The sequence below is a fragment of the Mytilus trossulus genome, chromosome 10 (genome assembly GCF_036588685.1).
Source record: "Mytilus trossulus isolate FHL-02 chromosome 10, PNRI_Mtr1.1.1.hap1, whole genome shotgun sequence".
In the NCBI taxonomy this organism is placed as follows: Eukaryota; Metazoa; Mollusca; class Bivalvia; order Mytilida; family Mytilidae; genus Mytilus; species Mytilus trossulus.
The window spans coordinates 34716604-34740912 of NC_086382.1; the positions used below are offsets into that span (position 1 = coordinate 34716604).

General features: G+C 33.2%; 2 protein-coding genes across 3 annotated transcripts; both read left to right on the forward strand.

Annotated features, from left to right (window-relative positions):
• The first annotated feature begins 7388 nt into the window (after positions 1-7388).
• LOC134686193 (neurogenic locus notch homolog protein 1-like) lies at positions 7389-11008 on the forward strand. Of its 2 annotated transcripts, XM_063545867.1 has the most exons (4): positions 7389-7629; positions 8538-8633; positions 9342-9596; positions 10199-10963. In XM_063545867.1, exons 1-4 carry the CDS (start codon positions 7425-7427, stop codon positions 10648-10650), a joined length of 1008 nt encoding a protein of 335 aa, XP_063401937.1. In that variant the 5' UTR covers positions 7389-7424; the 3' UTR covers positions 10651-10963. The 2 variants fall into 2 exon arrangements, with proteins under 2 accessions (XP_063401937.1, XP_063401938.1); XM_063545868.1 differs by lacking the exon at positions 8538-8633 and having other exon boundaries at positions 10199-11008.
• Positions 11009-17760: 6752 nt separating this feature from the next.
• On the forward strand, positions 17761-24096 carry LOC134686195 (protein jagged-1-like). The gene is made up of 4 exons (XM_063545869.1): positions 17761-17985; positions 21569-21664; positions 22146-22400; positions 23082-24096. The coding sequence occupies exons 1-4, from the start codon at positions 17778-17780 to the stop codon at positions 23537-23539; spliced, it is 1017 nt and encodes a 338-aa protein (XP_063401939.1). The 5' UTR covers positions 17761-17777; the 3' UTR covers positions 23540-24096.
• The last annotated feature ends 213 nt before the right edge of the window (positions 24097-24309 follow it).

Consider the following 24309-nt stretch of genomic DNA (forward strand, 5'->3'; position numbering starts at 1 on the left):
TTAAACTAAAGTTATAGTGCGAAAACCAAGAAAATGCTTATTTGGGCCCTTTTTGGCCCCTAATTCCTCAATTGTTGAGACCAAAACTCCCAAAATCAATACCAACTTTCCTTTTATGGTCATAAACCTTGTGTTAAAATTTCATAGATTTCTATTCACTTTTACTTAAGTTAGAGTGCGAAAACTAAAAGTATTCGGACGCCGACGACGACGACGACGACGCAGACGACGACGCCAACGTGATAGCAATATACGACGATTTTTTTTTCAAAATTTGCGGTCGTATAAAAATGCAAAAAAATTGGGGGTCACCGGCCATCTAAGAGATATTTTGACCACTGAAAATGAGTGCAAATAGGTTATAGGGAATTATAGGGACTATGGACACAAATACACTTTGATTGAATTTTCAAAGCAAAATAAATTACAGAAGTGGCTCATTTTTTCATACTGTATAGCTTGAAGTCTCTATTTTACAAAATTGAAATAAAATTTGGGAGTCACCGGCCATCCAAGAGATTTTTTTACCTCTGAAAATGAGTGCAAATAGGCTAAACATAGGAAAAACAGACATAAAATCTATTTGAATGAAATTTCAGAGCAAAATAAATGATAGAAGTGGCTCATTTTTTCATACTGTATAGCTTGATGTCTCTATTTTATAAATTTGAAATAAAATTTTGGGGTCACCGGCCATCCAAGAGATTTTTTGACCTCTGAAAATGAGTGCAAATAGGCTTAATATACGAGAAAACAGACATAAAATCTCTTTGATTGAATTTTCAAAGCAAAATAAATGACAGAAGTGGCTCATTTTTTCATACTGTATAGCTTGATGTCTCTATTTTATAAAACTGAAATAAAATTTAGGGGTTACCGGCCATCCAAGAGATTTTTTGACCTCTGAAAATGAGTGCAAATAAGCTAAATATAGGAAAAACAGACATAAAATCTCTTTGATTGAATTTTCAGATCAAAATAAATGACAGAAGGGGCTCATTTTTTCATACTGTATAGCTTGATGTCTCTATTTTACAAAATTGAAATAAAATTTGGGAGTCACCGGCCATCCAAGAGATTTTTTGACCTCTGAAAATGAGTGCAAATAGACTAAATATAGGAAAAACAGACATAAAATCTCTTTGAATGAAATTTCAGAGCAAAATAAATGATAGAAGTGGCTCATTTTTTCATACTGTATAGCTTGATGTCTCTATTTGATAAAATTGAAATAAAATTTGGGGGTCACCGGCCATCCAAGAGATTTTTTTTAGTAAAATAAATGACAGAAAATGTTCATTGTTCAAAGAGGGGTTGACCTCTGCGGTTGTATACAGCTGCGTCCTGCGGAGCATCTGGTAATTATTGTGCTTATACCATATTTGTGACAACATATTTAAACTGTGAGCTGAAAGTCTGTTTAGTTTTTATCCATAAGTTTCATTCTGACTTTCTATCTAAAAGGTTTTTATGTGTCAATATTTGTGTTTGAACTCTAAATCTAGCGAAAAGTAGATTATCACAGATAAATTTGCAGAATGAGTTGTATGAATAGTCGGGACCCTTGTTTTACAAACTGTATGGAGCAAAAAAAAATGTGATGAGGTTTGTATGTACATAAAGTCTGTCATAAAATTAAAGGTTTCAGTATATTCGCATTTTACAATATTTTTTGTATTTCACATGTTATTTTTCTTTTCTACTGTAGGATAGTAAGTGGTTCAAATATACATGTATGCCTCTTGAGACTTAAATTACATGCAAAAAAAATCAGCCCCCTCCCAAAAAAAAAGCAAATTTTAATAACTTCAGCTGTAATATGCATTTTTAAATGTAATGTATGTGGTAGGGGCCTAAATTGACCCTGAACTATTTCAAGTGTTTTGGCCTAAGACTTTTTAATACTTGGAGTACTATTAAATTATTACATGTACATTGTTATATACTATGCAATTGGTAATTTCCTTTTTATTCAAAGTACATTTAAAACATATGGGAGGATTCAGAGGCAGCCCTGGGAAAAATTTGGTTAATTTAATAGGGAATCACTGGCGCATCACCTGAGCGGGTCCCGTTTTGGGCAGTCAGTGAGCCCCCACTGAAAAATTCTGGATCCGCCACTGGGATTTTTAAAACAACAAAAACATTCATGGGGTTTCAAATTGCAGGAAAATATCACCTCTTCATACAAGCCCCCCTCCCTTTTCATTCAAAAACCTACTAAAGGCCGTACTTTAACCTATAATGGTTTACTTTTTAAATTGTTATTTGGATGGAGAGTTGTCTTATTGGCACTCACACCACATCTTCCTACATCTATAAACATGCTAAAAGGCACATACTTATATACATTTGTATAATTTTGACTTTTGAATAATTATTAAACATTCTACATATATATCAGATACATGTACATCAAATAAGTCTGTAAAAACATTTTGTCTATAATATATATCTTATAATTGCCATGAAACTTGGTCCGTAGGCTTTTAATTTAGTAATCTCTGGTCACAAAAAGTTGGTTAAGATCAGTTAGTTCCTACTATCCTATTATACACTTTAGAAACATCCTTTAATTTTATCTTTAATTACAAAATAAAGACTCTTGTGTGGACAGTACCATGCGTTCCACATGAAAATCAATTATATAATCATTTTTGTAAATTTGATTACATATCTTGAAATATTTTTTTCATACACCTTTAATAAATATGCCTTAAAGAGAAAGTATTTTTAAAAGAGTTGAAATTTTACTGTAACTTTGGTCATGAATGGACCACCTAAAAAACCTAAAAAAATTTCTGAAGCCATCAAGAGAATATGACTCCCACTTAGCGCAGGTGTAATTTTTTAACGTTTGCATTTAATGTCTTTTACATATTAAAGAAATGCACTCCGAAAGAAAAGTGTTGACCCCTAACAAGCTTGTAAATTTAGAAAAATATCACTTTATGACAAGACCACTTTTCCTGTTTAGGTAGTAAACGTTTTGTTTTTCTCTCATGAAGATTCTGTAGGATCAAATATATTATAGGGGGGTAAGGGAAAGTTTTAAAGAATAGAGAATAATGCATGTAATGTTCACAATCAGGGTAGACATACAATTGTACATGTAACACTAACAATGAAGAAAAACTGGGTTGTAAAATTATAAGAAGTACAGAAAAATGGGAAAAAATAAATAGAGATAAATGGTATAAAGAATTAGTTAGGAATGAAATGAGGTACCCTCAATCCAGACCATTGGTAAGAAAGGTAGTTTTGTGAAATGATTCATTTTAAAAAATAATTTATACGGTCTAGATCCTGCTAACTTGTTTAAACTCGCCACATTATTCATGTATGTGTCTGTCCTAATTCAGGAGCCTGTAATTCAGTGGTTGTCATTTGCTTATGTGTTACATATTTGTTTTTCATTCATTTTTTTATATACAAATAAAGAAAAATGATTTGTTTTCTTGTTTGAATTGTTGTACATGTACATGACATTGTCAAATCTGGGCCTTTCATTGCTGACTAGTATATACATGTATACATGTGGTATGGGCTTTGCTTATTGTTGAAGGCTGTACGGTGACCTATAGCTGTTTATGTAGGTGCCATTTTGGTCTCTTTTTGGATACATTGAAGTTGTCTCATCCAAGCAATCATTCCACATCTTTTTTATATAGATGGGTTTTGTTCTAACATCTAATTTTAAGTGTGCATGCTTAACCAAAAATGTTATAACTGGAGTCCTGGCAAAATCAACTCCATTCGCATTTGAATACTCCAGGTTTACAACAAGAAAATTCTGTTTGCATATGCATGTAATACACCTTATCGCTATTAGCCTACTTGGCCGGCCGACCTGGTCGCTTGACCTTTTGACGCATTCAACAATCACTTTTCCATTGTGGCGTCAGATATTTTGTTTTATGACGTCAAAATGTACGGGAAACTGTGTGGTATCCAGTAATGGTGGACAAATAGCGATAAGGTGTATTACATGTCTTACATGTATATATAAACCTTTACTTCCATGAATCATGACCTTTACTCCCAGAAACCTAAATGGTCTGATTCCTATGCAGATGACATATTTCTCAGGTCCACAAATTTCAAATCTATTACATGATAAAATTACCATGAGCTATGCCTTTGGTTGCATTAATTATTAATTTTCAGCCTGAAAAGGGGGGGGGAGGGGTCATTGTTTTGTTGTTCGACACGGATATTGTTCTGAAATTATTTATGCTTGCATGTTATTTTTCAGTGGTCGTGAATCGCTCTTTGAACATGTATATTTAATTCATTAGTACTTACTTGTCAGTTTAAATTTCCCCTCTTTCATGATTTGTTTACATCATCTTTCGCATGTTTGTCGGACCTTTTCTAGTGTAAGACAAGAGTGAAACTGCTTCATAAGCTACCAAAATGAAGATCGTTATCTATAATTTCGATCTGCATTACAGTATTCATGAAAAGCAGTTCACGTGTTCGATAAATGTGAGTTATTCTCTTTTCATTCTTCTCCTTCGTCAAAAACATGGTACTTATTATACACCTTATCGCTATTTGTCCGCCATTACTGGACATCACACAGGGTCCCGTAAAATTTTGACGTCATAATTCAAAATGTCTGACGCAACAATGGAAAAAGTGATTGTTGTATGACGCCAATAGTTCAAGCGGAACAGATTCTCGGGTCAAGCGGAAATAGCGATAAGGTGTATTAGAACGGAAGTCGTATTTCAACAATGACAATTGTAACAATAAATTTTATTAAGTTTTAAAATTGCATTTAAAAGTTATTCAACTCTTTCTCAATACATTTGAATAAAAAAGATTATTTAAATGATCATATTTTACTGTTATGGAAAATTACGACAATGTACATCACTTACGATATCAATGCGCAACTTTATGCGCAGACGGCGCGAAAATTTAAACCCCCGAACTACCTTAAATAAATACATTGATAGCTTTTTAAATTGACTGTGGAGAAAGTGTTCCATGATGAAATTGACATTGCACAAAATATAGCTATGTTACTATATTTAAGAAATAAACACAACTAGTTGCAGTATACATGGAATTATAGGACAGTTTTGAATCATAATGAACATCGACAGTACTTGATTTATAGACGGCAGTTATACAGAAGAAACCATATAAGCTAGAAATCAGCCTTTATAATATTTTCTATTTTGCTTTTTTAAGTCTCTTTTCAGTTTTAATATGAGGCAGGTGTAACCTGTGAATGGGGACGAAGTCTGTATGTATTATTTTTTTCATTCAAAATGTTGATAAAAGAAAACGAAATACCGTACGTAACGTTCCCGATTTTGGTTCTGTTGTTAGGGAATTAGCTGTGACGTTCTCTAAGTTATGACGTCATATTCGATGTAAACAAAAGAAACGCTTTCATCAGGTAACGTTTTTGTCATATCAAACAATTATTAAAATTGAATTTGTATTAAGATCCAATGTTATATTTTACTAGACTGATAAATAAAAAAAATTTCAAAGTCTTATGCAAACAAGACAGTTATCTGCGCAAATGCGGGGAAAACCGGAACAGGAAGTAGATCTGAAAAAAAAGTTAACGATTTTGAGTTCATTAGTGGACCTTCATTAGTATAATGAAAAATTCGGGAAATTTTCCCGATTTTTTTTTTTTATTATTATTTATTTTTCTACCGTAATTGGGGACTTCGTCCTCATATAACATGTAACGTTGAACAATTTGAACAAGTTTTAAAATTATTTTTTTAACGACTTCTAAAAGCTTATAAGACAACATTTTTAAAATTTCTGTTCTAAAACGGTTTATATAATACGTTTGATGTAATGTGAGTGTTCTACATTAAGCCATTAATATATATCCATTTATCGATTTGTAGTAATGGTAATAATAGATTATTCATTGTCCGTAAATTATCGGCTGGTGATATTTCGCGATATAACGAACCATTACTGCAAGAAAAGCAGGATGGATGATAGATTTGATAAAAAACATTTTTGCATGGTTGTGATAAGGTGCAGAAAATTGAAAGTTTTTTCTCTGTGACTGTTTGCGAGTTGCGAAAAGTACAATGTCATTCTTTTTAGGAGTGATGAAAAGTACAGTGTTATGCTCTGTGAGCAGAAAATCTTTTATAAAAATATAATGTTCATCTTAGTAACCGAACAAAATGACACAATAAGCATTATGTTATTTGCATTTCAGCAGTACAGAGTCTCGAAATAAATAGCTGTTTTAGGGAAAAATTGAAAAAGAAAAAGTACATTGTGTTACCTGTGTGTGATAATATGATTAAAGGGTAAACTGTTGTTTTCTGAGAGTTATAACGATGAGTAAAATTACTCTTAGTTTCTTTGATGGATAACGAAGAGCGAAAAGTAAGTTGTTGTTTTCTGTAATAGATAATACATGGGTCCAAAAGTAAAATGTTGTTATCTTTGAATGATAAAGAGGAGTGCCAAGAAACAAATGATGGTACCTGTGAGTGTTACAAATATCAAAATGTAGAATGTTTTCCCTTGTGAGTAATAATGAGTATCAAAAAGTGAAATGTTATCCAAGAATGTTGGGTAAATTGTTGTTCTTGGGGAGTGGTAACTCGTTGCGAAAATTAAAATGTATTTTTTTTTGCCCTGAGTTATAACGAGGAACCAAAGGTAATGGGTTGGTTTATTTGAAAATAACGAAGAGAGAAAAGTAAAATGGTGTTCTCCATGAGTTAAAAGAGTTTCAAAATTAAAATGTTTCCTGTGGGTGAAAACGATTTACGAGAAGCAAAATAATGTGAGTAATAACGTATCGCAAAAGGTAAAACATTAAGACAATTTTAATATTGTTAACGAAATGCAAAGAGTGACATGTTGTTCTTTATTATTTTTAGAGGAATTGAGCGGAAAACGAGTTACAAAATGTACATGCTTGAGCTGCTAAGTAAACTGGTGATCACAGAGACAATTAATCGTGAAAAGTAAAATTTTTAAAGTAAAGTAAAACATGTATGTAAGAGCAATTATGAATTTTAAAAGTATATAATACTTCATGTCAAAATCATCATCAACTATATTATCAACATGATATTAAGAGTTAACGTCAAAAGTACAGACATTTTGATTTCCCAAAAAATACTATCTATATTACTATATTTTAATCATTTTTTGGATGATGTAAGATAAACATTAATTCAAGTATTATGTCCGAAGAGTGTATTGTATTTAAACAAACTTGTTCTAACATGGTCTGATCACGATACTTTTATCGTAGTGTACTACTTAATTTTAATAACAATCAACACGTCAGGTGTTATGAATATCTTAATTTCATAGAAACAAAAAATTGTTATTGGCTATGGTAAAACTACAAAAAGACAATATGTATATTTATAAGACAAAGGCAGTTTGCAAACTACAGTACAATAGCAATGTTATTGGGAATATTTGTAACGATATCTCTCTTTGGTTTGGTCAGATCCGACCAGTGTTCAACTTCTGTTTCTAATTTTCAAATTGCAAACTTTGGCAACGCGAATTTAGATGTAGATAGCTATATAAAGATATCTCAAAGCCTGTCAGAGATGAAACAGACAACTCTTAGAATGGAACAAAAACTTCACCGTATGTACTCAGGTAAGATACATTTGTCTTTCAAAACTGAGATCAGCTATTTACAACTAATGAAAACATTTTGGCTGTTTATCTATAAATATAGCTAAATAACTTTCAAGCACATAGATTACCTTAGCTGTTTTTGGCAAAACTTTTAGGAATTTTTGGTCCTCAATGCTCTTCAACTTCGTACTTTATTTGGCCTTTTTAACATTTTTTTATTCGAGCGTCGCTGATGAGTCTTTTGTAGACGAAACGCGCGTCTGGCGTATATATAAAATTTCAATCCTGGTACCTTTGATGAGTTCATTTGATTATAAATGTTATACAAGCAATGAATAACTTTAATTAATTTTCTTAAAATTTTTAAAATGACCTGATAGAACTCTTATTTATTAGTTGAGAATTGATTATGTTAACCTATAATGTAAATATACTAGTAGTTGAAAACAAAAGAAACCATATATAGTGGACATTTTTTCAAATTGTTTAACTGCAACTTCGTTATGACAACGTACTGAAATAACTTTTTGGTGCATGACGTCACAGAAATAAATTACACAATTTAATTTGAATGCACATATAATTGACTGGAAACATTTTGTATTTTATTTTTGAAGAGGGGCAAAAGATACAAGAGGGACAGTCAGTCTCATATATCGAAAATAAACTGACAACGCCATGGCTAAAAATGAAAAAAGACAAACAGACAAATAATAGTACACATGACACAACATAGAAAACTTAAGAATAAGCAACACAAACCCCACCAAAAACTGGGGATGATCTCAGGTACTCCGGAAGGGTATGACAGATCTAATAATTTGTTATGCTAATTTCACAAAGTACGATAATCCATTAACTTATTAGTAGAATTCATTAGAGCAAACAATCGAATATAAATGGTCAAAATTTGCAATTTATTTTAGTGCCATGTTCAATTGAGCATTGCGAGAACGGAGGAACATGTGTAAACGATACGTGCATGTGTAAAGATGGCTACGCTGGATCAAAGTGTGAAATAGGTATGTGACGTCTCTTTTCGCTGAGCTAGTACACATTTTGGTTTACAGGCTAGCTAAAGCTCCGGGTTCTGGAATTGTTTCGCTGTGTTAAAGACCAATTGGTTACCTTTTGATTGCTGTTTTATGGTCGGGTTTTGTCTCTCGTTGGCACCTTAACCGGTACCCTTCTCAATTTTATGTTTCCTTTCAGATTGAACACGTACCTATTGTATAAATCTTTGGGTTTCAAGACGATTCAATTCGTTGTATGTAAGTCGAATATATTGATATATATATAGGTAACACTGAATTCATAACGAATAATGTTTAAGTGAAAAGTATCAATTTTGAAGATACCACACGCTTTTCAGTCATGTACTCATTAGATAATGCATAGGGCAGAAAACATTCAATGATACAAAGACAAGAAAGCCTGATACATTAATTTGTTCAAATATAAATAAATCATATATAAGCTATAATTCAATGCGACGGCAAATACTCAAACCAGTTTCAAAGTCATCAGTAGAAAAGCGTATATATACATTGGTATATACAACATGTCATTTTATATATATTAATTGTCTATGTTTTCTATGCACAGTCACGCCAAAGAACTTTATGATATCGAAATATGATCAAGAATATGCCAACAATTGCTCAAAACACATGTTCATATTTTAAGGCATAAGCCATTTATGTTTTATGAACAGAAATGATCTTTTTCAGATGTTAACCGAACATGCCAGTGCGACAGCACCACATTTATTCCGCATCCAAATAAATGCCAGCTCTACTATAACTGCAGTCAAGCGTTGTCTCCCCTACCAACAGAAAACCGAAAATATACCGACAGACTACAGGTTCTGAGACCTGCCTACCTACACGAATGTCTTTATCCGAAACTGTTCTCTACAACAACTATGTCTTGTCAATATTATAAAGACGTCAAGTGCGGTTCCAGATACGAAACAAAAAATAAATGTATGTAAATATAAACAGAAAGAAATAGGGGAAAACTACAATGAGACATTTAATTAAGACTTCAAACTGTATCCAGAAAGTGTATAATAACTAAACAAATCCACAACAAACATATTAATAGTAGAATACACCTTGTCAATGAAAGGAACTAAGAACCGAAATACAAATAAATCTGTGAATACTTGTAAATAAAAACAGGATTTAGAATTGATTACGCTAATAACAATTTAGAGTGCTAAGTTAATGAATTAGGAAGATATAAAACTATAGATAAAACGTTTATTACAGCATGATCCATGTTGTACATTATAGTTCTTCTAAAAGAGTTATTTTAGTTGTTGTTCGATGTTTCTTCATAGGCAAAATAATGCATATCCGAGACATATAAATAATAATAACATACTAATTTTACAACTTTATTTTATCTAAACCTCAGAAATTATTGCATACACTTACAATTCAGTTAATACTGTTTTAAAACATTGTCTTAATATATAACAGACAAAAACCAAACTCAACAAAATGTATAAAATCATGAAATATCGATTAGAATTTGATCAAACAATGTACTTGAATACTAAATTTACCTTTTTTGAATGTAGGTAACTATCTCGCGATAAGCTATACTTGCCTTGGAGCATGTAAAGAGTGTATATATTTCACACCTGACTGTGAAGGATTCGCAGACGGCGTATACGACAACATGTATATTTTACATGGGTACTATTTTGAATGTCGAGACGAAAGAAACATATATGGTGGTGCAAATCCTTGCAAAACCAACATGGCACCTCACAATGGCGAATGTAGAGACTTATTCGAAATACCAACAACTCCTTGGGGGGTTGGAAACGGGATCGCATGCAACAGTCGTCAAAATGGAAACTATAGAAGCGAACGGATGGGAAGGTGTGATATCTACTACACTTGTGTAAATGGAAACACCACACTATCACACTGTAGCAATGGACAAGTCTTCGATTCAAAAACTTCATTTTGCCAAAATCCAGCAAATGCATGTGCCCCATGCGGATCCTTCAATAACGGCTGTTAACAAAAAAGGTAGTGAAAATAACTGAATGTTGAACACTTTAATCGAGCTAATTCCTCAAATATGAAAGTTCTGTCTATCGAATTGTAATAAAACTAGAGACAAAACTAAAATTCTGAAACATCTCAATTCGTCGAGTAAGTAACAAGTTTGCTGCGGCATTAATTGAGGTAAAAGTTCATTACTCAAATACATATGGTCAAATATTCTTGAAAATAGTACACACGATGACAAGTCATAGGACAAATAATTCTGGCAATAAGTCTCATTGCAATTGTTTTTATTTTTATTAGTGTCACAATATTCCCCAAAGAGTCAGTCTGATTAGTACCAGAAAACCGATCAGATCCAAGTGACGATAGGATAAAGAGGAGCAAAATATACCAGAGGGACATTTAAACTCATATGTCGAAAAATAAACAGACCACAACAACTCTAAAAAAGAAAAAAAAGTCTGATTGAAAAACAATAATACACAAAACAAAACATAGACAACTCAAGACTGAGCAACACGAACCCCCACCACAAAACACGGTGTGATCACAGTTGCTCCGTAAGGGTACTAGAAAGCATATCCTTCTCCACATGTGGCACTTGTCGTGTAGCTGATGTTATTACAAACCTGTTAATAAGTCTAATTCGGAAGGTTATATTCGGGAAAAGGGTACGGGAGTGTAGTTTCGACATTATGAACATATCCGTTATCATCTGAGAAACGAAAATTTCAATACAGTCAATAATGGCGTCTGCAAAACTAACTAAGGGATGAATCCAACTTCACCACTTGGTTTCAATAGCTTCCTTGTGAGCAGCATTACTCTGTCAAGGAAATCATGAATCGGAACACATGAATATCGTATCAACCGGGAGATATATACTCCGTATACAGGCGCTGCGGGAATGTTGCTACATAGGAATGGAAAGTTTTATTGTGGTTATTTGTTTTCAACAGCCCTGTTTTGTCAATTTCAAGATATAAGACAGACTGAACTGTATCTGTTATATCCTTTATATAAAGTTCGATGGGATTGATTCGATTAAAATAGTCATTAAATTATATCCCCTAAGGGTAACTGGGGAATAGAAATATGGTCACTTGGTCTTCTTCCGACCGGCAGTAAAACGCTTGCCGAAGTTGGGCGTCCATTTGGCTGTGTGGGATGTATTACGTTCGCAATCACGTCAGTTCAGAATGGGGACGTTAAATCCGATGTCTTGTGTAAAGAGAGTGCCACGCTCTTTGCATGTTAAGAACCCTTGCAACATCTCTTTGAGGGCCCGTAGGTGACCTATTCCAAGGCAAAATTTCTGTCCCTATCCAATATACCCTCATTTTTCAGTGGCAGTCCAAATTTCCCCGACCATCATCCCCAATGGCCTCTATTATGACAAGACCTACCTATTGTATTTATTGTGAACTTGTTCTCGTCCTGAGTTTGCATGAAGTATTTGCCACTAAAATGTTGAGCAACCAACAATCAATCAATTAAATCATTTAGTGAGAGGACATCATCCATATAGAGAAAAGTAAAGTAAAAGGATACTGATAATTTCTTTTCCTTCTTGTCTGAAGTCAGCTACGTATGAATAAAGGATTGTTTTAAGATACGTTCTCCAAACGTAACGAACATGTTGTCAATCAAGAAAGCCAGCCTCTTGGTAATGTCAATTTCATAAAAAAACAATTGTTTTGGAATTATCCCTCCCGCGGACAAGACACTTGTATATATGTTGGCAATTCTTAAAATAAAATAAATGGTATAGTCAACTACAGTTTAAGGCAAACAATCCTACAAAGTATTCGAGATTTCAGTGAATCGGTCTCAGAAGAGGTGAGTTCACAAGTTATCATTGTTACAAAGGAAGCCTTAAGTCCTATTACTCTCATGACTGTAGTCAAATTAAACTAATGATACAATGTGGTCATGAAAACATAACGAAAAATAATCGCAGCACGTACGAAAGTCCTGTTGGTGTTGATGTGTTTTCGATAGACGATCGACAGCAGTACGGCGTTATTTGTGGATGATATTGCAGTCTCGTTATCACTGTACATTGAAATTTTCTGCGTCTGTATCTGCTCACAACAATTGAATGTATTTATCCTATGCTCCGTTGTGTCGTTTTACTGCATATGCATTTACTTGTGAAGCATGCATATAAGGATTGGCGTTTCTTGTCAATGACTTCGGTTAAGCTCCATTTGGAGTTCATGCTAATATCTCCGTGTTCACCTTGATTTGCCTTTACACAATCATCAGTAAAATGTAGCCCAACAAATTAAGAGTGTAATTTTATTGTCCTCGCACATATTAAAAAAATAACATAGATATACATGAGAAAAGTGTATGTGACTATGATGCAGAAATACTACCACACAAACATGTCATTAAAGACATCGAGTATTATATATAAACAATTGAAGTGTACCATAACACTCCTTTTATTCATATCTAAATTTAGAAAACTGGTCATTCAATGTGTATATGTTCCGTTGTGTCGGGGCAACATAACTGTCTTAATTATATTCGGCACTGAATAATTTGTAACAAACTTTTAAAAATTATCCGTTTATCAATTTTGAATTTATTAAGTCTTTTTTGGTTTATAGCTATCCAACGTATTTAGTCTTCATACATTCTTGGCATTTCCTGATGAAGGTAAAACTAGAAAAGCTTTTCAAACGCATAAAACTTATAGAGTTTTGTTTTTCTTACTTTATATTCGTTTTGTTAAGTTTTAAAGACTAAGAAACTACTTTTGTACCAAAATGTTATCATAAATAATCGTTTTTACTACATAGGGAACACATATTTTTTGAGATTTTATTTTATAAACTGAGCTATCTGGAATGTGAGTCAAAACTGGTAGTCCGTTTCTTTTGTTTTGAGTTGTGTGTATAAAAGTCTTTGAGTTGAAAACTCACGATAAGGTATAGACTTTAGACTATTGAGGTCACAATGTATATTTGTTTTACAACTATAAGTCAAAGTACGATCAGGATTATAATTTAACACACCAGACGCGCGTTTCGTCTATATAAGACTCATCAGTGACGCTCAGATCAAAATAATAATAAAGCCAAAGAAGTATAAAATTGAAGAGCATTGAGGAACCAAAATTTCAAAAAGTTGTGCCTTAGCAATATGAGTAGTAGTCCATCAGCTAGTTCTCAAAAGCGCTCTAATTAAGGAGCTTGTGTTACACCCCAGGGTACCGCGATTTTTGTTGATAGAATTCAACTTCATAATCTTATTGATAAAATACAAGGTGTTAGTCTAAAAAAGAAGTGTCCAAAAGAGGTTTAAAAACTTCCCTTTCAATGGTCCCCTAATTTAGCAATCACGACTAAGTAATTTTTAATTAAATTTTTTGATATAAAGCGACTTAAAAATAAATAAAGTATAGGTGTAAACAACTAAAACAGACACAAAACTATCATATTATATGTTACTCTGAAGATTTTTTGTTTTTGGGTTAAAATTAAGGCATTTTTTTCCTTTCATAAAGAAATTCGTTATACATTTACCCGTTTTAGTTAATTAAACTTTAAAATTAATCATTATACAATGTTTCAATCATTTGCAGTATTTATATATCGTCTAAAATATGAAATATTTGATAAAATATATGTACGTGCAAATACTCGTTAAATTATGGAAATCATAAAATTACCGTCTTTGATTCAGTATACAACATGTACAATGCATTCACACATAAGCATTATCAATTTGCAACTGAAAACACACATTTAAATGTCGATTTATGATGTTTTGGTGAGACAAATTATTTTATAAATTGAATGTGTAACAAAATATTACTGAAAAAGTACAAATTAAGGTGTTTTTTTTTGTGTTCAGAAAAGGTGCACTCTATCGAACTCAATAAAAGTGTGCTTGATTACATTTTGTGTTTTAGCTATGAAGTGATTGACTTAAGATTATTAAGTCATTCAATCGACAAACATCGCTTTGAATGAACGTCAAATAGTCAGTTATGAGAATTGGCCATACTTTTTACGTTCTAAGGTTTCTAAGAGATACAAAAAAAATTGGCTTTGTTGTTTTCAGTTTAAATAAAGATTCTGTTCAGCGTTGGTTGTTAAATGTACATGAAATTGTTATCAAAAGTACCAAAATTATAATTTAGTATGCCAGACGCGCGTTTCGTCTACGTAAGACTCATCAGTGACGCTCATATCAAAATGTTTGTAAAGCCAAACAAGTACAAATTTGAAGAGCATTGAGAATCCAAAATTCCAAAAAGTTGTGCCAAATACGGCTAAGGTAGTCTATGTCTCAGATAAGAACATCCTTAGTTTTTCGAACAAATCAAAGTTTTATAAACTGGAAATGTATATAAATGATATTCATGTCTACACATATTGTTGACTAGTGGACTGGTGATACCCTCGGGACGAAACGTCCACCAGCAGTGGAAAGAGGTTCAATATCCTTAAAATTCGAGATTTGGTAGGAATGGGTAACCCTGAAACATCCGCACAAAAAGAACTTTAAAAACTCGAATGAAGCGAGACAAAGCTGATGTTATGAAATTGTTTCAGACACTGCAAAGCTGGCCAAATGCATTTGAAAAATCTGAGCAGTTATATGGCTTGTTCTCGGGTTCTGTTGCTTCTTCTGAATTAAAGTGCAACCTTCTAAACGCTGCATATACAAAAGTCAACCGATATCTTCAAAACAATTAAAAGATTATCATTGCTTACATTTTCAAAAAAGGAAATAAAAGACAAGCAGTTAATGGCTGATAAGAACAACAAAACATTTAGAGCAGATGAAAAAAATGTCGCCTGCTTGTCAAAGCCCAGACAAGATAGTTGGTTGCGCAAAAGGCTCTCCAGTTTGAATTAGGTCCTCTTCCAATGTATCTTGCAAACTTTGATGGTACACATTTAATGAAAATTAAAATCTGTCCTGGATGGTCTTTTAGAAAATGGTCATTCCTTAGGAAAGCATGTGGATATTTGATGACATGGCAGTTATTCAACCCATTACTAGGATACAAAGCACTTTTTTTTTATTTGGCAATTGTTATTTTAAAAACCATCCTTTTAGTTTCGAAAAGAGGTCCCGCATTGATTTTGTCACTGATTAGTATCCCACAATATCCATAAAAAAATTAAAACAGCAGGTCCTTGGGAGGACAAATCATTACGATAAGTTCTAGACCATCACAATCGTGTTCTTGGGAATGGAAGAAATGTTTGTTAGTTGGGGAAAACAAAGTTGCTCTTGTTGAATTCTTTGGTTCGGAAAAGGGTAAATAATCCTATAGATTTACACTTGAATGTATTGATTTATTTGTATCACATGGAAGTATGTGCCACAAAATAAATGTTGGAAATGAAATAGCGTAGAATGGTTATATCTTATAATCAAACAGGAGGAAGCCGATTACAAAATGTTTCTTAATGCAAAAATATGCAGCTGACAAAAGTTACGACTCCATTGTTATAAAACCTTCTGATATTGATGTGGAAGTATTGACTTACTATTTTCACAGTTGCATATCAATTCTAACATTGTTAGATTGGTGAGAATGTTTGTAGAAAACTGCCAGGATTTCATGCCAGTACAGGTTGTGATTCAGTAAGTGTTTTGTCTAGTAAAGGAAAAAAAGCAAAGTATTCGGCTTTTTGACACGTAATGTGTTTTAGGAAGGTCTATTCCAACGTGGTGAAACCTTTGAAGAGGTTGACGAAGAGTTGGCAAAACACTCGAGAGGTTTTCGTGTTCTATATATGGCTATGAAATTAAAAATATCGATGAATAAAGATCAGAACGTTTTGAAATGCAACCAAAAAAGATGTATTGTCATCTACTGCCCCCAACAAAAGATGCAATGTTAAAGCACATTAAACCATCCAACTTTCAGACGAAGATTTGGAAATCTGCTCTTAAACACAACACTGGTCTGTTGCTAAACAACTATAGTTGGATTGTTTAGAACGATTTGATCAGTATCAATTGGCTAGACCAACCACCAGCGTTAGATGCTTTAATAATTCTGAAGTGCTGTTCATTTAAACCTGGTTGTGCCAACAACAGATATTCATGTGTTCAACAAGGTTTATCCTGAACAGATACCTGTATGTAAATGCTCGAAAGCTTGTAGATATAAGGATTATCAAAAACGTTGATATTGCTAACGATGACGACGAATATGATGGAAATGATGATAAAGATAATTCGGTAGATGCAGGTGACCAAACTGATGATGATTATATGGATTGACCTTCTGCGTGGCCTTAAAATGTAGTGAATTGGTTGTTAAAAAAAATAAAAAAGATAGAGATATAGAAACCCTGACAGTTTTGTGTGTTTTAATATGTAAGTTATTTCATGAATATGATGTATAAATTTGTGACAGAATCGTGCATTTCTAGTTGCCTATGTTTGTGTCTGTCATTGATTCTATGTTTTTGTTTCTTACCTTTAAATGTTTTTCTTTCAACAGCCTTTACATTGTAGTTACATTATGCTCTATGTTTCATTATAAAAAATATACGAAAATTAGTACTTTTGATTTTTTTCATTCAAAATCATGAATTATGGAAATTACCCTCCCCCTTTTTTCTTGGTCCTCTACGATTTAAAAATTAATTGAAAATTAGCCTGCGTTTTAATAAGATATGATTTGTTCCATTTAATAAAAAGAATAGTACTGAATTATTGGTTATTTTTACATTTTTCTGTAAATATGTGCAAAACAAAATTTTTGATATACCCTTTAACAAGTCCCCTTTTAACCCCTTTTGGACACTTTTTCAAAAGTCTACCACCTCTTAAAATATTCTTCATATATTACTCTTTAAATTTATACCAACAACTTGCGGTACCCTGGAGTGTAACACAGAATTGAAATTTTGCCCTACCAGCTGATGGACTATAGGACAATTTTCAGGTTATTAAAAACCAAACGTTTTCGTATCAAACATGAGATATTGAATGATATTACATAATAATATCTGATCATTACATTTTCTTACCTTAAACTTTCACACCTTTAGTTTTTAGAATATCTTTCTTTCACAGATACACAAGTATTAGTAGATTAATGAGAGTTCATTCACTACAACTGTTTCACCTAAATTTAAAACATTATACAAAATGCTGTCATTAAGTAGCGTTTTAGTTTTATTCATCATTGGTTTAGTCAGTTCTGATCTATGTTCCAGCACAAGAACTGATATTCAAAATGTAAACATCGGCATAACAAAGCTAGATTTGGACAATTATAGAGATATCGATCAAACAATTTTGGAAATGAAACATGCAACGGTTCGGTTGGAACAAAAAATGCACAAAATATATACAGGTAAGAATCCAAATGAAATCAATTTTCAATTTTATACATTGAAAGTTTGTTGCACACATAATTATATTATAAACGTTGGATAAGATGAACTCGATCATGCATAAAATAAGATTGATCAATTTTTTGTTGCTTTACGTCCAGTGGCAAATATTTTATGTATGTTCAGAACGAAAGTTGAGTTGAGTTATTGAAAACAAAATTTAAGACTTGGTAAGTCTTTTTTTCACTTTTTTACCAAGACAGGAATAACTTTTGAGATTTTGAAAGTTGACAGTTTGGTAAGCTTTATGTTAAAAACCCAAATAAAATAAAGTACGAATTTAAAAGCATGGAGGACCAAAAATTCCTAAAAGGTTGACCAAATACAGCTATTGTTATCTTTTCCGGAGAAAGAAAAGACTAAGTATTTCGAAAATTCATTGTTTTGCTCGAATAAAAAAATGTAGAAAGGGGAACTAAAGTACGGAGTTGAAGAAAGAGGGTGAATGATATACAGATTTGAGTGCCGGAATGCAAAAGAATTTGGGTGACTAATTTAAAAAGTGTTTTCTCTGAGGATGACAGACGCATTTTCGTGAATAGAGGGAAGGTTTGAGTGAGTGATCGAGATACGGATTTGCGTGTGGGAATGAAAGGGATTTGCATGTTGCAATGAGAGAGGGATTTGCGTTAGGGAATGAGAGAGATTTGCCTGTGGTAATGATACACGGATAATGCATGTTGGAATGAAAGAGGGATTGTCAAACTAAACAGTAGACCTTTTTGCGTTTGATTGAGAGAGATTGCGTGAGTGAGTGACAGAGGAATATGCGAGAGTGGCTGTTGGTGACGTTATATCACTTACAATTGCTTCTGGTTTTAGTGAGGGAATAAAAGAGATAAGTGAATTAGAGGAATAAATTGAGCAAAGAAAAAGAGAGATGGACTTCAAAAGTAAATGCAAGAGATGGATTTAATGAGTGAATGAGAAAAAGAATTGATAGAGTGATTGTATTAGTAAAGATGAAGCGAGGAAGTGAAAAGGTGACAAAAATAAAAAAAAAGATATAGAGAAGGTGAGCGATATCGCATAAAAAGTACGTAACACCTTCTTTTCGGCTATAACAGGTGCGGGTTTAATTGAAAATCCTCATAAGATATGACTTAAAACGGTACTGCCCGTGTCACACTGTCCCGATTTTTACGCCGATGGCAACACGATTTGGGAAATTTTCAAAATCGGGACTGATCGTATCCAGATCGGGCTATTCGTAGTGCAATCTGTAACAATCGTAGAACCATTGGCCACTTTGTCTAGCCTTCGGAGACAACTTCGGGAAGGGTTCTAATTGTTTTAACATGTTAAAAAATCCCCGAAGGTGCGTCCGATGTTGAGGGTTCGTATTGAGTTCGTTTCACCATCCTCACCATCGTAATGTCACCGGGAATGCATCTTTGAACATCGTTTTGCATTCGTGTTTCCATCGTTTCCATCGGGCAGTTTTGACATTACGATGTCTACACGAATGAATCACAAAGCTATCCGAAGGTCTCACGATGGCAACACTTCGTAATCCCGTCGTGTTGCCATCGAAAAAAAGTACAAAGGCGACAAGATGGAACTATGACGGCAATAAATCCAGCTAAATGTAAGTTAATTTTCGCGAAAAAATACATCTAAAGTGCCATGCGCGATATGCACTGGTCAGTCTAATACGACAGTTAAGAAAGACGTTCACAAAACATGGGGCTCATATCATATGATTCTATGAGAACAAGAAAGGCGACAGCGTTGTTTCTATTAATACAAATGGAACAGGAAGAGCAGCTATTACAGGCTCAGGATTTATTTTTACAAGTTAAATAGTATTTTTTGTCAATTTTTCATATCAAGTAACATAATGAAAATCATAAACGCGCCTCGTACACCAACACTGAAGGTACACGTATATAGGGAAACCAACTTTTTCTGCATTAGTCTGATTTTTTATGTATCGTTTAAATTGTTGTCACACTAATGTTTACAATTATGTCTATAACCATTTTGTTTTCTATATGTCATATTGTGCCGCATTTGTTGCTTTCCCCATATCCTTCCTTTTGGTCTATATTATTAAGATATTCTCCTGGAAAAAGCTCTTTTTGAATAAAGGGGATCAAAGAACCCATTACCTTACCTTTAAGATAGACCAGTAAACATGCGTGATCATTCAGGGTAGTGCACACATTTTACAGTTCCAAAAAGGCAATGGCAAGCGTGGCATCCCCTTGTATGTAACATATTGGGGTCAAATATGGACACTATATTTGTATATGACACATGCAGAAAATGGTAAATTGAATATGCACATTTGATACATAAACTTTGTTTTTTTTAGAAATCAACCAAAACATTCAGTAACTGGAAATACCTTTAATATAAAAAAGAAGATGTGGTATAATTGCCAATGAGACAACTATCCACAAAAGACCAAAAATGGCACAAACATTAACAACTATTGTCTTTAGAACCAGCAGGTAAAAAAAATGAGCAACCAGCTTTATGTGTATTATGCTATTTCAAGGAGAAAAAACAAGTCCATCTGCATGACCTTGACCTTTGGCCTTGAACGTAAAAAATGTCAGATCATTACAGGGAGGAACAATGTACCAAATGTGGTTAAAATCTTTTGAAGCATATTGGTTTTAGAGTGTCCACAAGGGTGATATTGCCTTGTATTACAACTGCCACTGTGACATTTACCTTTGAACTTTAAAGTCACTAGCGTTTAAGATATTCTTAACGAGTAACACCATACCACGTTTTGGGCATTTTGGTTCTAGAGTGTCCATAACAATTTTATCTACACGCAACTTACATGTATTAGGCGAGGAGATATTAACTAAGTTTTTGTACTTTCCTACTAGACTCATACCCCTCCCTTTTCCTCTTCCTCTTCCTCTCCCTGAATTTGTTGGCATTATATGCAGAGACTCATAGTCAAGTTTTACCCTTCAAGCCTACGGTCTTACATCTTATGATTAAACCAGAAATGAAATGAAATGTAAAATATAATATATATTCAATATTGATCAAACATTTTAGAATGCGTGATGCCTGCAGCATATAATTTAAATGATCGTAAGCTGTACACGACGTCTTTTAGACATCGTACGGCCATCGCGCCATCATCGTTATCCATCGTGTAGCCTTCGTGATCCATCGTGTAGCCTTCGTGATCCATCGTGTAGGCTTCTGCTGAGATATGAAGCTTAAATACCCGTCTTCGGTTAACCATCGTATGTCCATCTTTTGCTATCGTATATAATTCAGGCACCATCGTATAGACTTCGTTATTCGTCGTACTTGCATCGGTCACTTTTTGGTATTTCATCGAGATCGGGACCAACTTCATACGAACTTACAATTTTCGCATTCGGGTGTCAATCGTTTATAAAAATCGTGACAGTGTGACGCGGGCATAACAATAAGCAAACCATCGAACAAATCTCTTGTACAAACATGATTTATCAATACAAAATTTGATAATTGTTCTTGAATAAATATTTACTGATAATGATAAACAGTCATACTCTTATAAACATAGACTATATTTGATTTTAGTGTCATGTCCAATGGAGCCTTGTCTGAATGGGGGAACATGCGTAAATGACACATGTCTATGTAACGATGGCTTTGCCGGATCAAAATGTGAAATAGGTTTGTTATACTTTGTATTTAACTCATATGGGTATATCTTCCTATCAACAAGAGCATTTCATATTGAAATATACCACCTTACCCATTAAGCATACAACATTTAATTGACTTGGTATACTTGTATGTGATTCCACCCTGCAAATGACAAATTGTAGCTATTTGATACAATATACAATCCTAGTGACAAAAGACATTTCATTAAATGTAAAAGAAAAACATAAGCCAAATTATGAAAATTTGCCATATGTCTTACCAAGACAATTATCCAGTGACACACCAATCTTAAAATCTAGTATATATCAACATATGGAATCATTTAAAGACAAAGGTCTATACAATATTATAGCAGTCATAGTGCACGACATTCTATTCTTAAGTATAGAATATTATGATATTGATATAAATGTCTGAAGTTTTCATATATTTTATGATTGGAGAATAAATCATTTTAATATTTTTTTATGCTTTATTTCTTTTGTAGATGTTAACAAAACATGTCAATGCGACAGCAACACACTTATACCACACCCAAATAAATGCCAGCTCTACTATAACTGTAGTCAAGCGGTGTCTCCCCTTCCAACAGAAAACAGACTTTATCCACACATTCCGCAAGTTTTAAGACCTGCCTACCTGCACGAATGTTCCTACCCAAAACTTTTCTCAACCACAATTATGTCCTGTCAGAATTATAAAGACGTAAATTGTGGGTCTAGACACGAAACCAAAAATAAATGTAGGTAAATATAGTTTATTGAATGAATGATAATGTCACATGGAACATGAAAATCAAAAACATATCACTAGATAATATCTAAGCGACCACACAACATTAAAAGGTCATAGTTTTATAGAATGAGATGAAAAATTATAATGCAAACGAAAATAATGGTTTGAGTTTGATTTTTTTAGTTCAGTTACTTAATACTTAATTGATCGATACAATAATGCAAAACTCCAAGGAAATCCAAATCGAAGTCCCCTCTTATTCCCTTATCACTATATAAAAAAATAGTTTCAATTCGCACAGGAAAATTTGATATTTGCATCCTGTTTTGATCTAACTACACAACCATATAAGGTATTCTTGGCTTTCATATTTTGGTTTAAGCCACCGTTATGAAGAAAAGTGCCAGTTGGGAATCATAATTTTCCTTTTTATAACTATACATTATAATATTCAAAAGCAACACACAAATTCTATCAATCTAACAAGTCCAAGTAACTCCTCAATGACAATCGAAAATGTTTATTTAAAAATGATAATATAAAAAGATAGAAAACGAAACATTATAATATAAAATAAGTTAGAATTTCCCTCTGTGAATGGATATGCAATACATTTAAAACAACACTGTAAAACGCCATAACCTGTCTGTTACTAACAGATGCTTAACTAATATCTTTTTCAATGTAGGTGACTACCTCACGGTAAGCTATAATTGTCTCGGAGCTTGTAAAGACTGCATTTATTTCACACCTAATTGTATTGGATTCACAGACGGGATATACAGAAATAAATATGTTTCGCCACCTGGAGAGATATATTTTGAATGTCGAGACGAAAGAAATATTTATGGTGGTCCAAATCCCTGTACAGCCAATATGGCACCTCACCATGGCAATTGCAGGGACTTATATGAAATACCATCATCCTATTGGGGAGTTGGATATGGTGTTGACTGCACCGGAAGACCAAATGGTAACTATAAAAGTGAACGGATGGCAAAGTGTGATATCTACTACACTTGTGTGAATGGAAACTCAACGCTATCACACTGTGATTCGGGAAAAGTTTTTGATTTAAAATCTGCATTCTGCCAAAATCCAGCAAATGCATGCAACCCATGCGGAACCGTATATAACGGCTGTTAACGAAAACTCCAAGATAATTGTAAAGAATGAGCTAGTTTTCCGTGATTATAATATTTTTAGAATATAAAGATAATTTTCTCTGCTTTGTTTTGAAAATATAACTACATACGGCAGTATTTTTTTTCTCGGGGTTAAGAAACAACTCAGAAAATTCTGCAATATTTGAATCCGAGCAAGACACAAGAGTAATTCGGCTTTTCAGAATCTAAAGAATCATGGGTAATTTCATTGTTCGTACCCCAAAATGAAAATAACGTCACGTCATTGGTTGAATTTCAATTGTTTTTGACATTTTTAACCAATCACGACGTTTTGGTGTACACTTTTGAAAATATTTCCCAGGATGCATCAGATTCTGAAACGGCGAATTACTTTGTTAATAGAGTGCTGGCAAGTTGTTTTCTGTTAAGTTATTAGTGATTCGACAATTCACAATCTAAATTGCTATGAGAACTTTCAATGTTCGCACACCAAAATATAAAACTCCATCATCTTTTTTTGTTATTCAGAATAATATCTACAAATCACAATGTTCTTGTGTATATTTTTGATAAAAACCCAACCAAAACAAAACAAACAAGATTAACTGAATTGTTTTGGTTCTGATTTGAAAAATTGTAATATCCTTTCAAAGTGTTACAGTTATGTCAGGTTATTTAGATCTGAAAGTGAGTCTTATAATTTGTGAGTTTTGATAATGATTCTGTTCTAGGATTGTATGACCTATCATGTTGAAACAACTACATTAGAATGAGCAGTTTTGGTTCAAC

Coding starts and splice junctions, on each gene's coding strand:
- LOC134686193 (XM_063545867.1), top strand. CDS start 7,425: ATGTTATTGGGAATATTTGTAACGATATCTCTCTTTGGTTTGGTCAGA. Junction 8,634..9,341: donor TGGATCAAAGTGTGAAATAG/GTATGTGACGTC, acceptor GATCTTTTTCAG/ATGTTAACCGAACATGCCAG. Junction 9,597..10,198: donor ATACGAAACAAAAAATAAAT/GTATGTAAATAT, acceptor TTTTGAATGTAG/GTAACTATCTCGCGATAAGC.
- LOC134686195 (XM_063545869.1), top strand. CDS start 17,778: ATGCTGTCATTAAGTAGCGTTTTAGTTTTATTCATCATTGGTTTAGTC. Junction 17,986..21,568: donor AATGCACAAAATATATACAG/GTAAGAATCCAA, acceptor ATTTGATTTTAG/TGTCATGTCCAATGGAGCCT. Junction 21,665..22,145: donor CGGATCAAAATGTGAAATAG/GTTTGTTATACT, acceptor TTTCTTTTGTAG/ATGTTAACAAAACATGTCAA.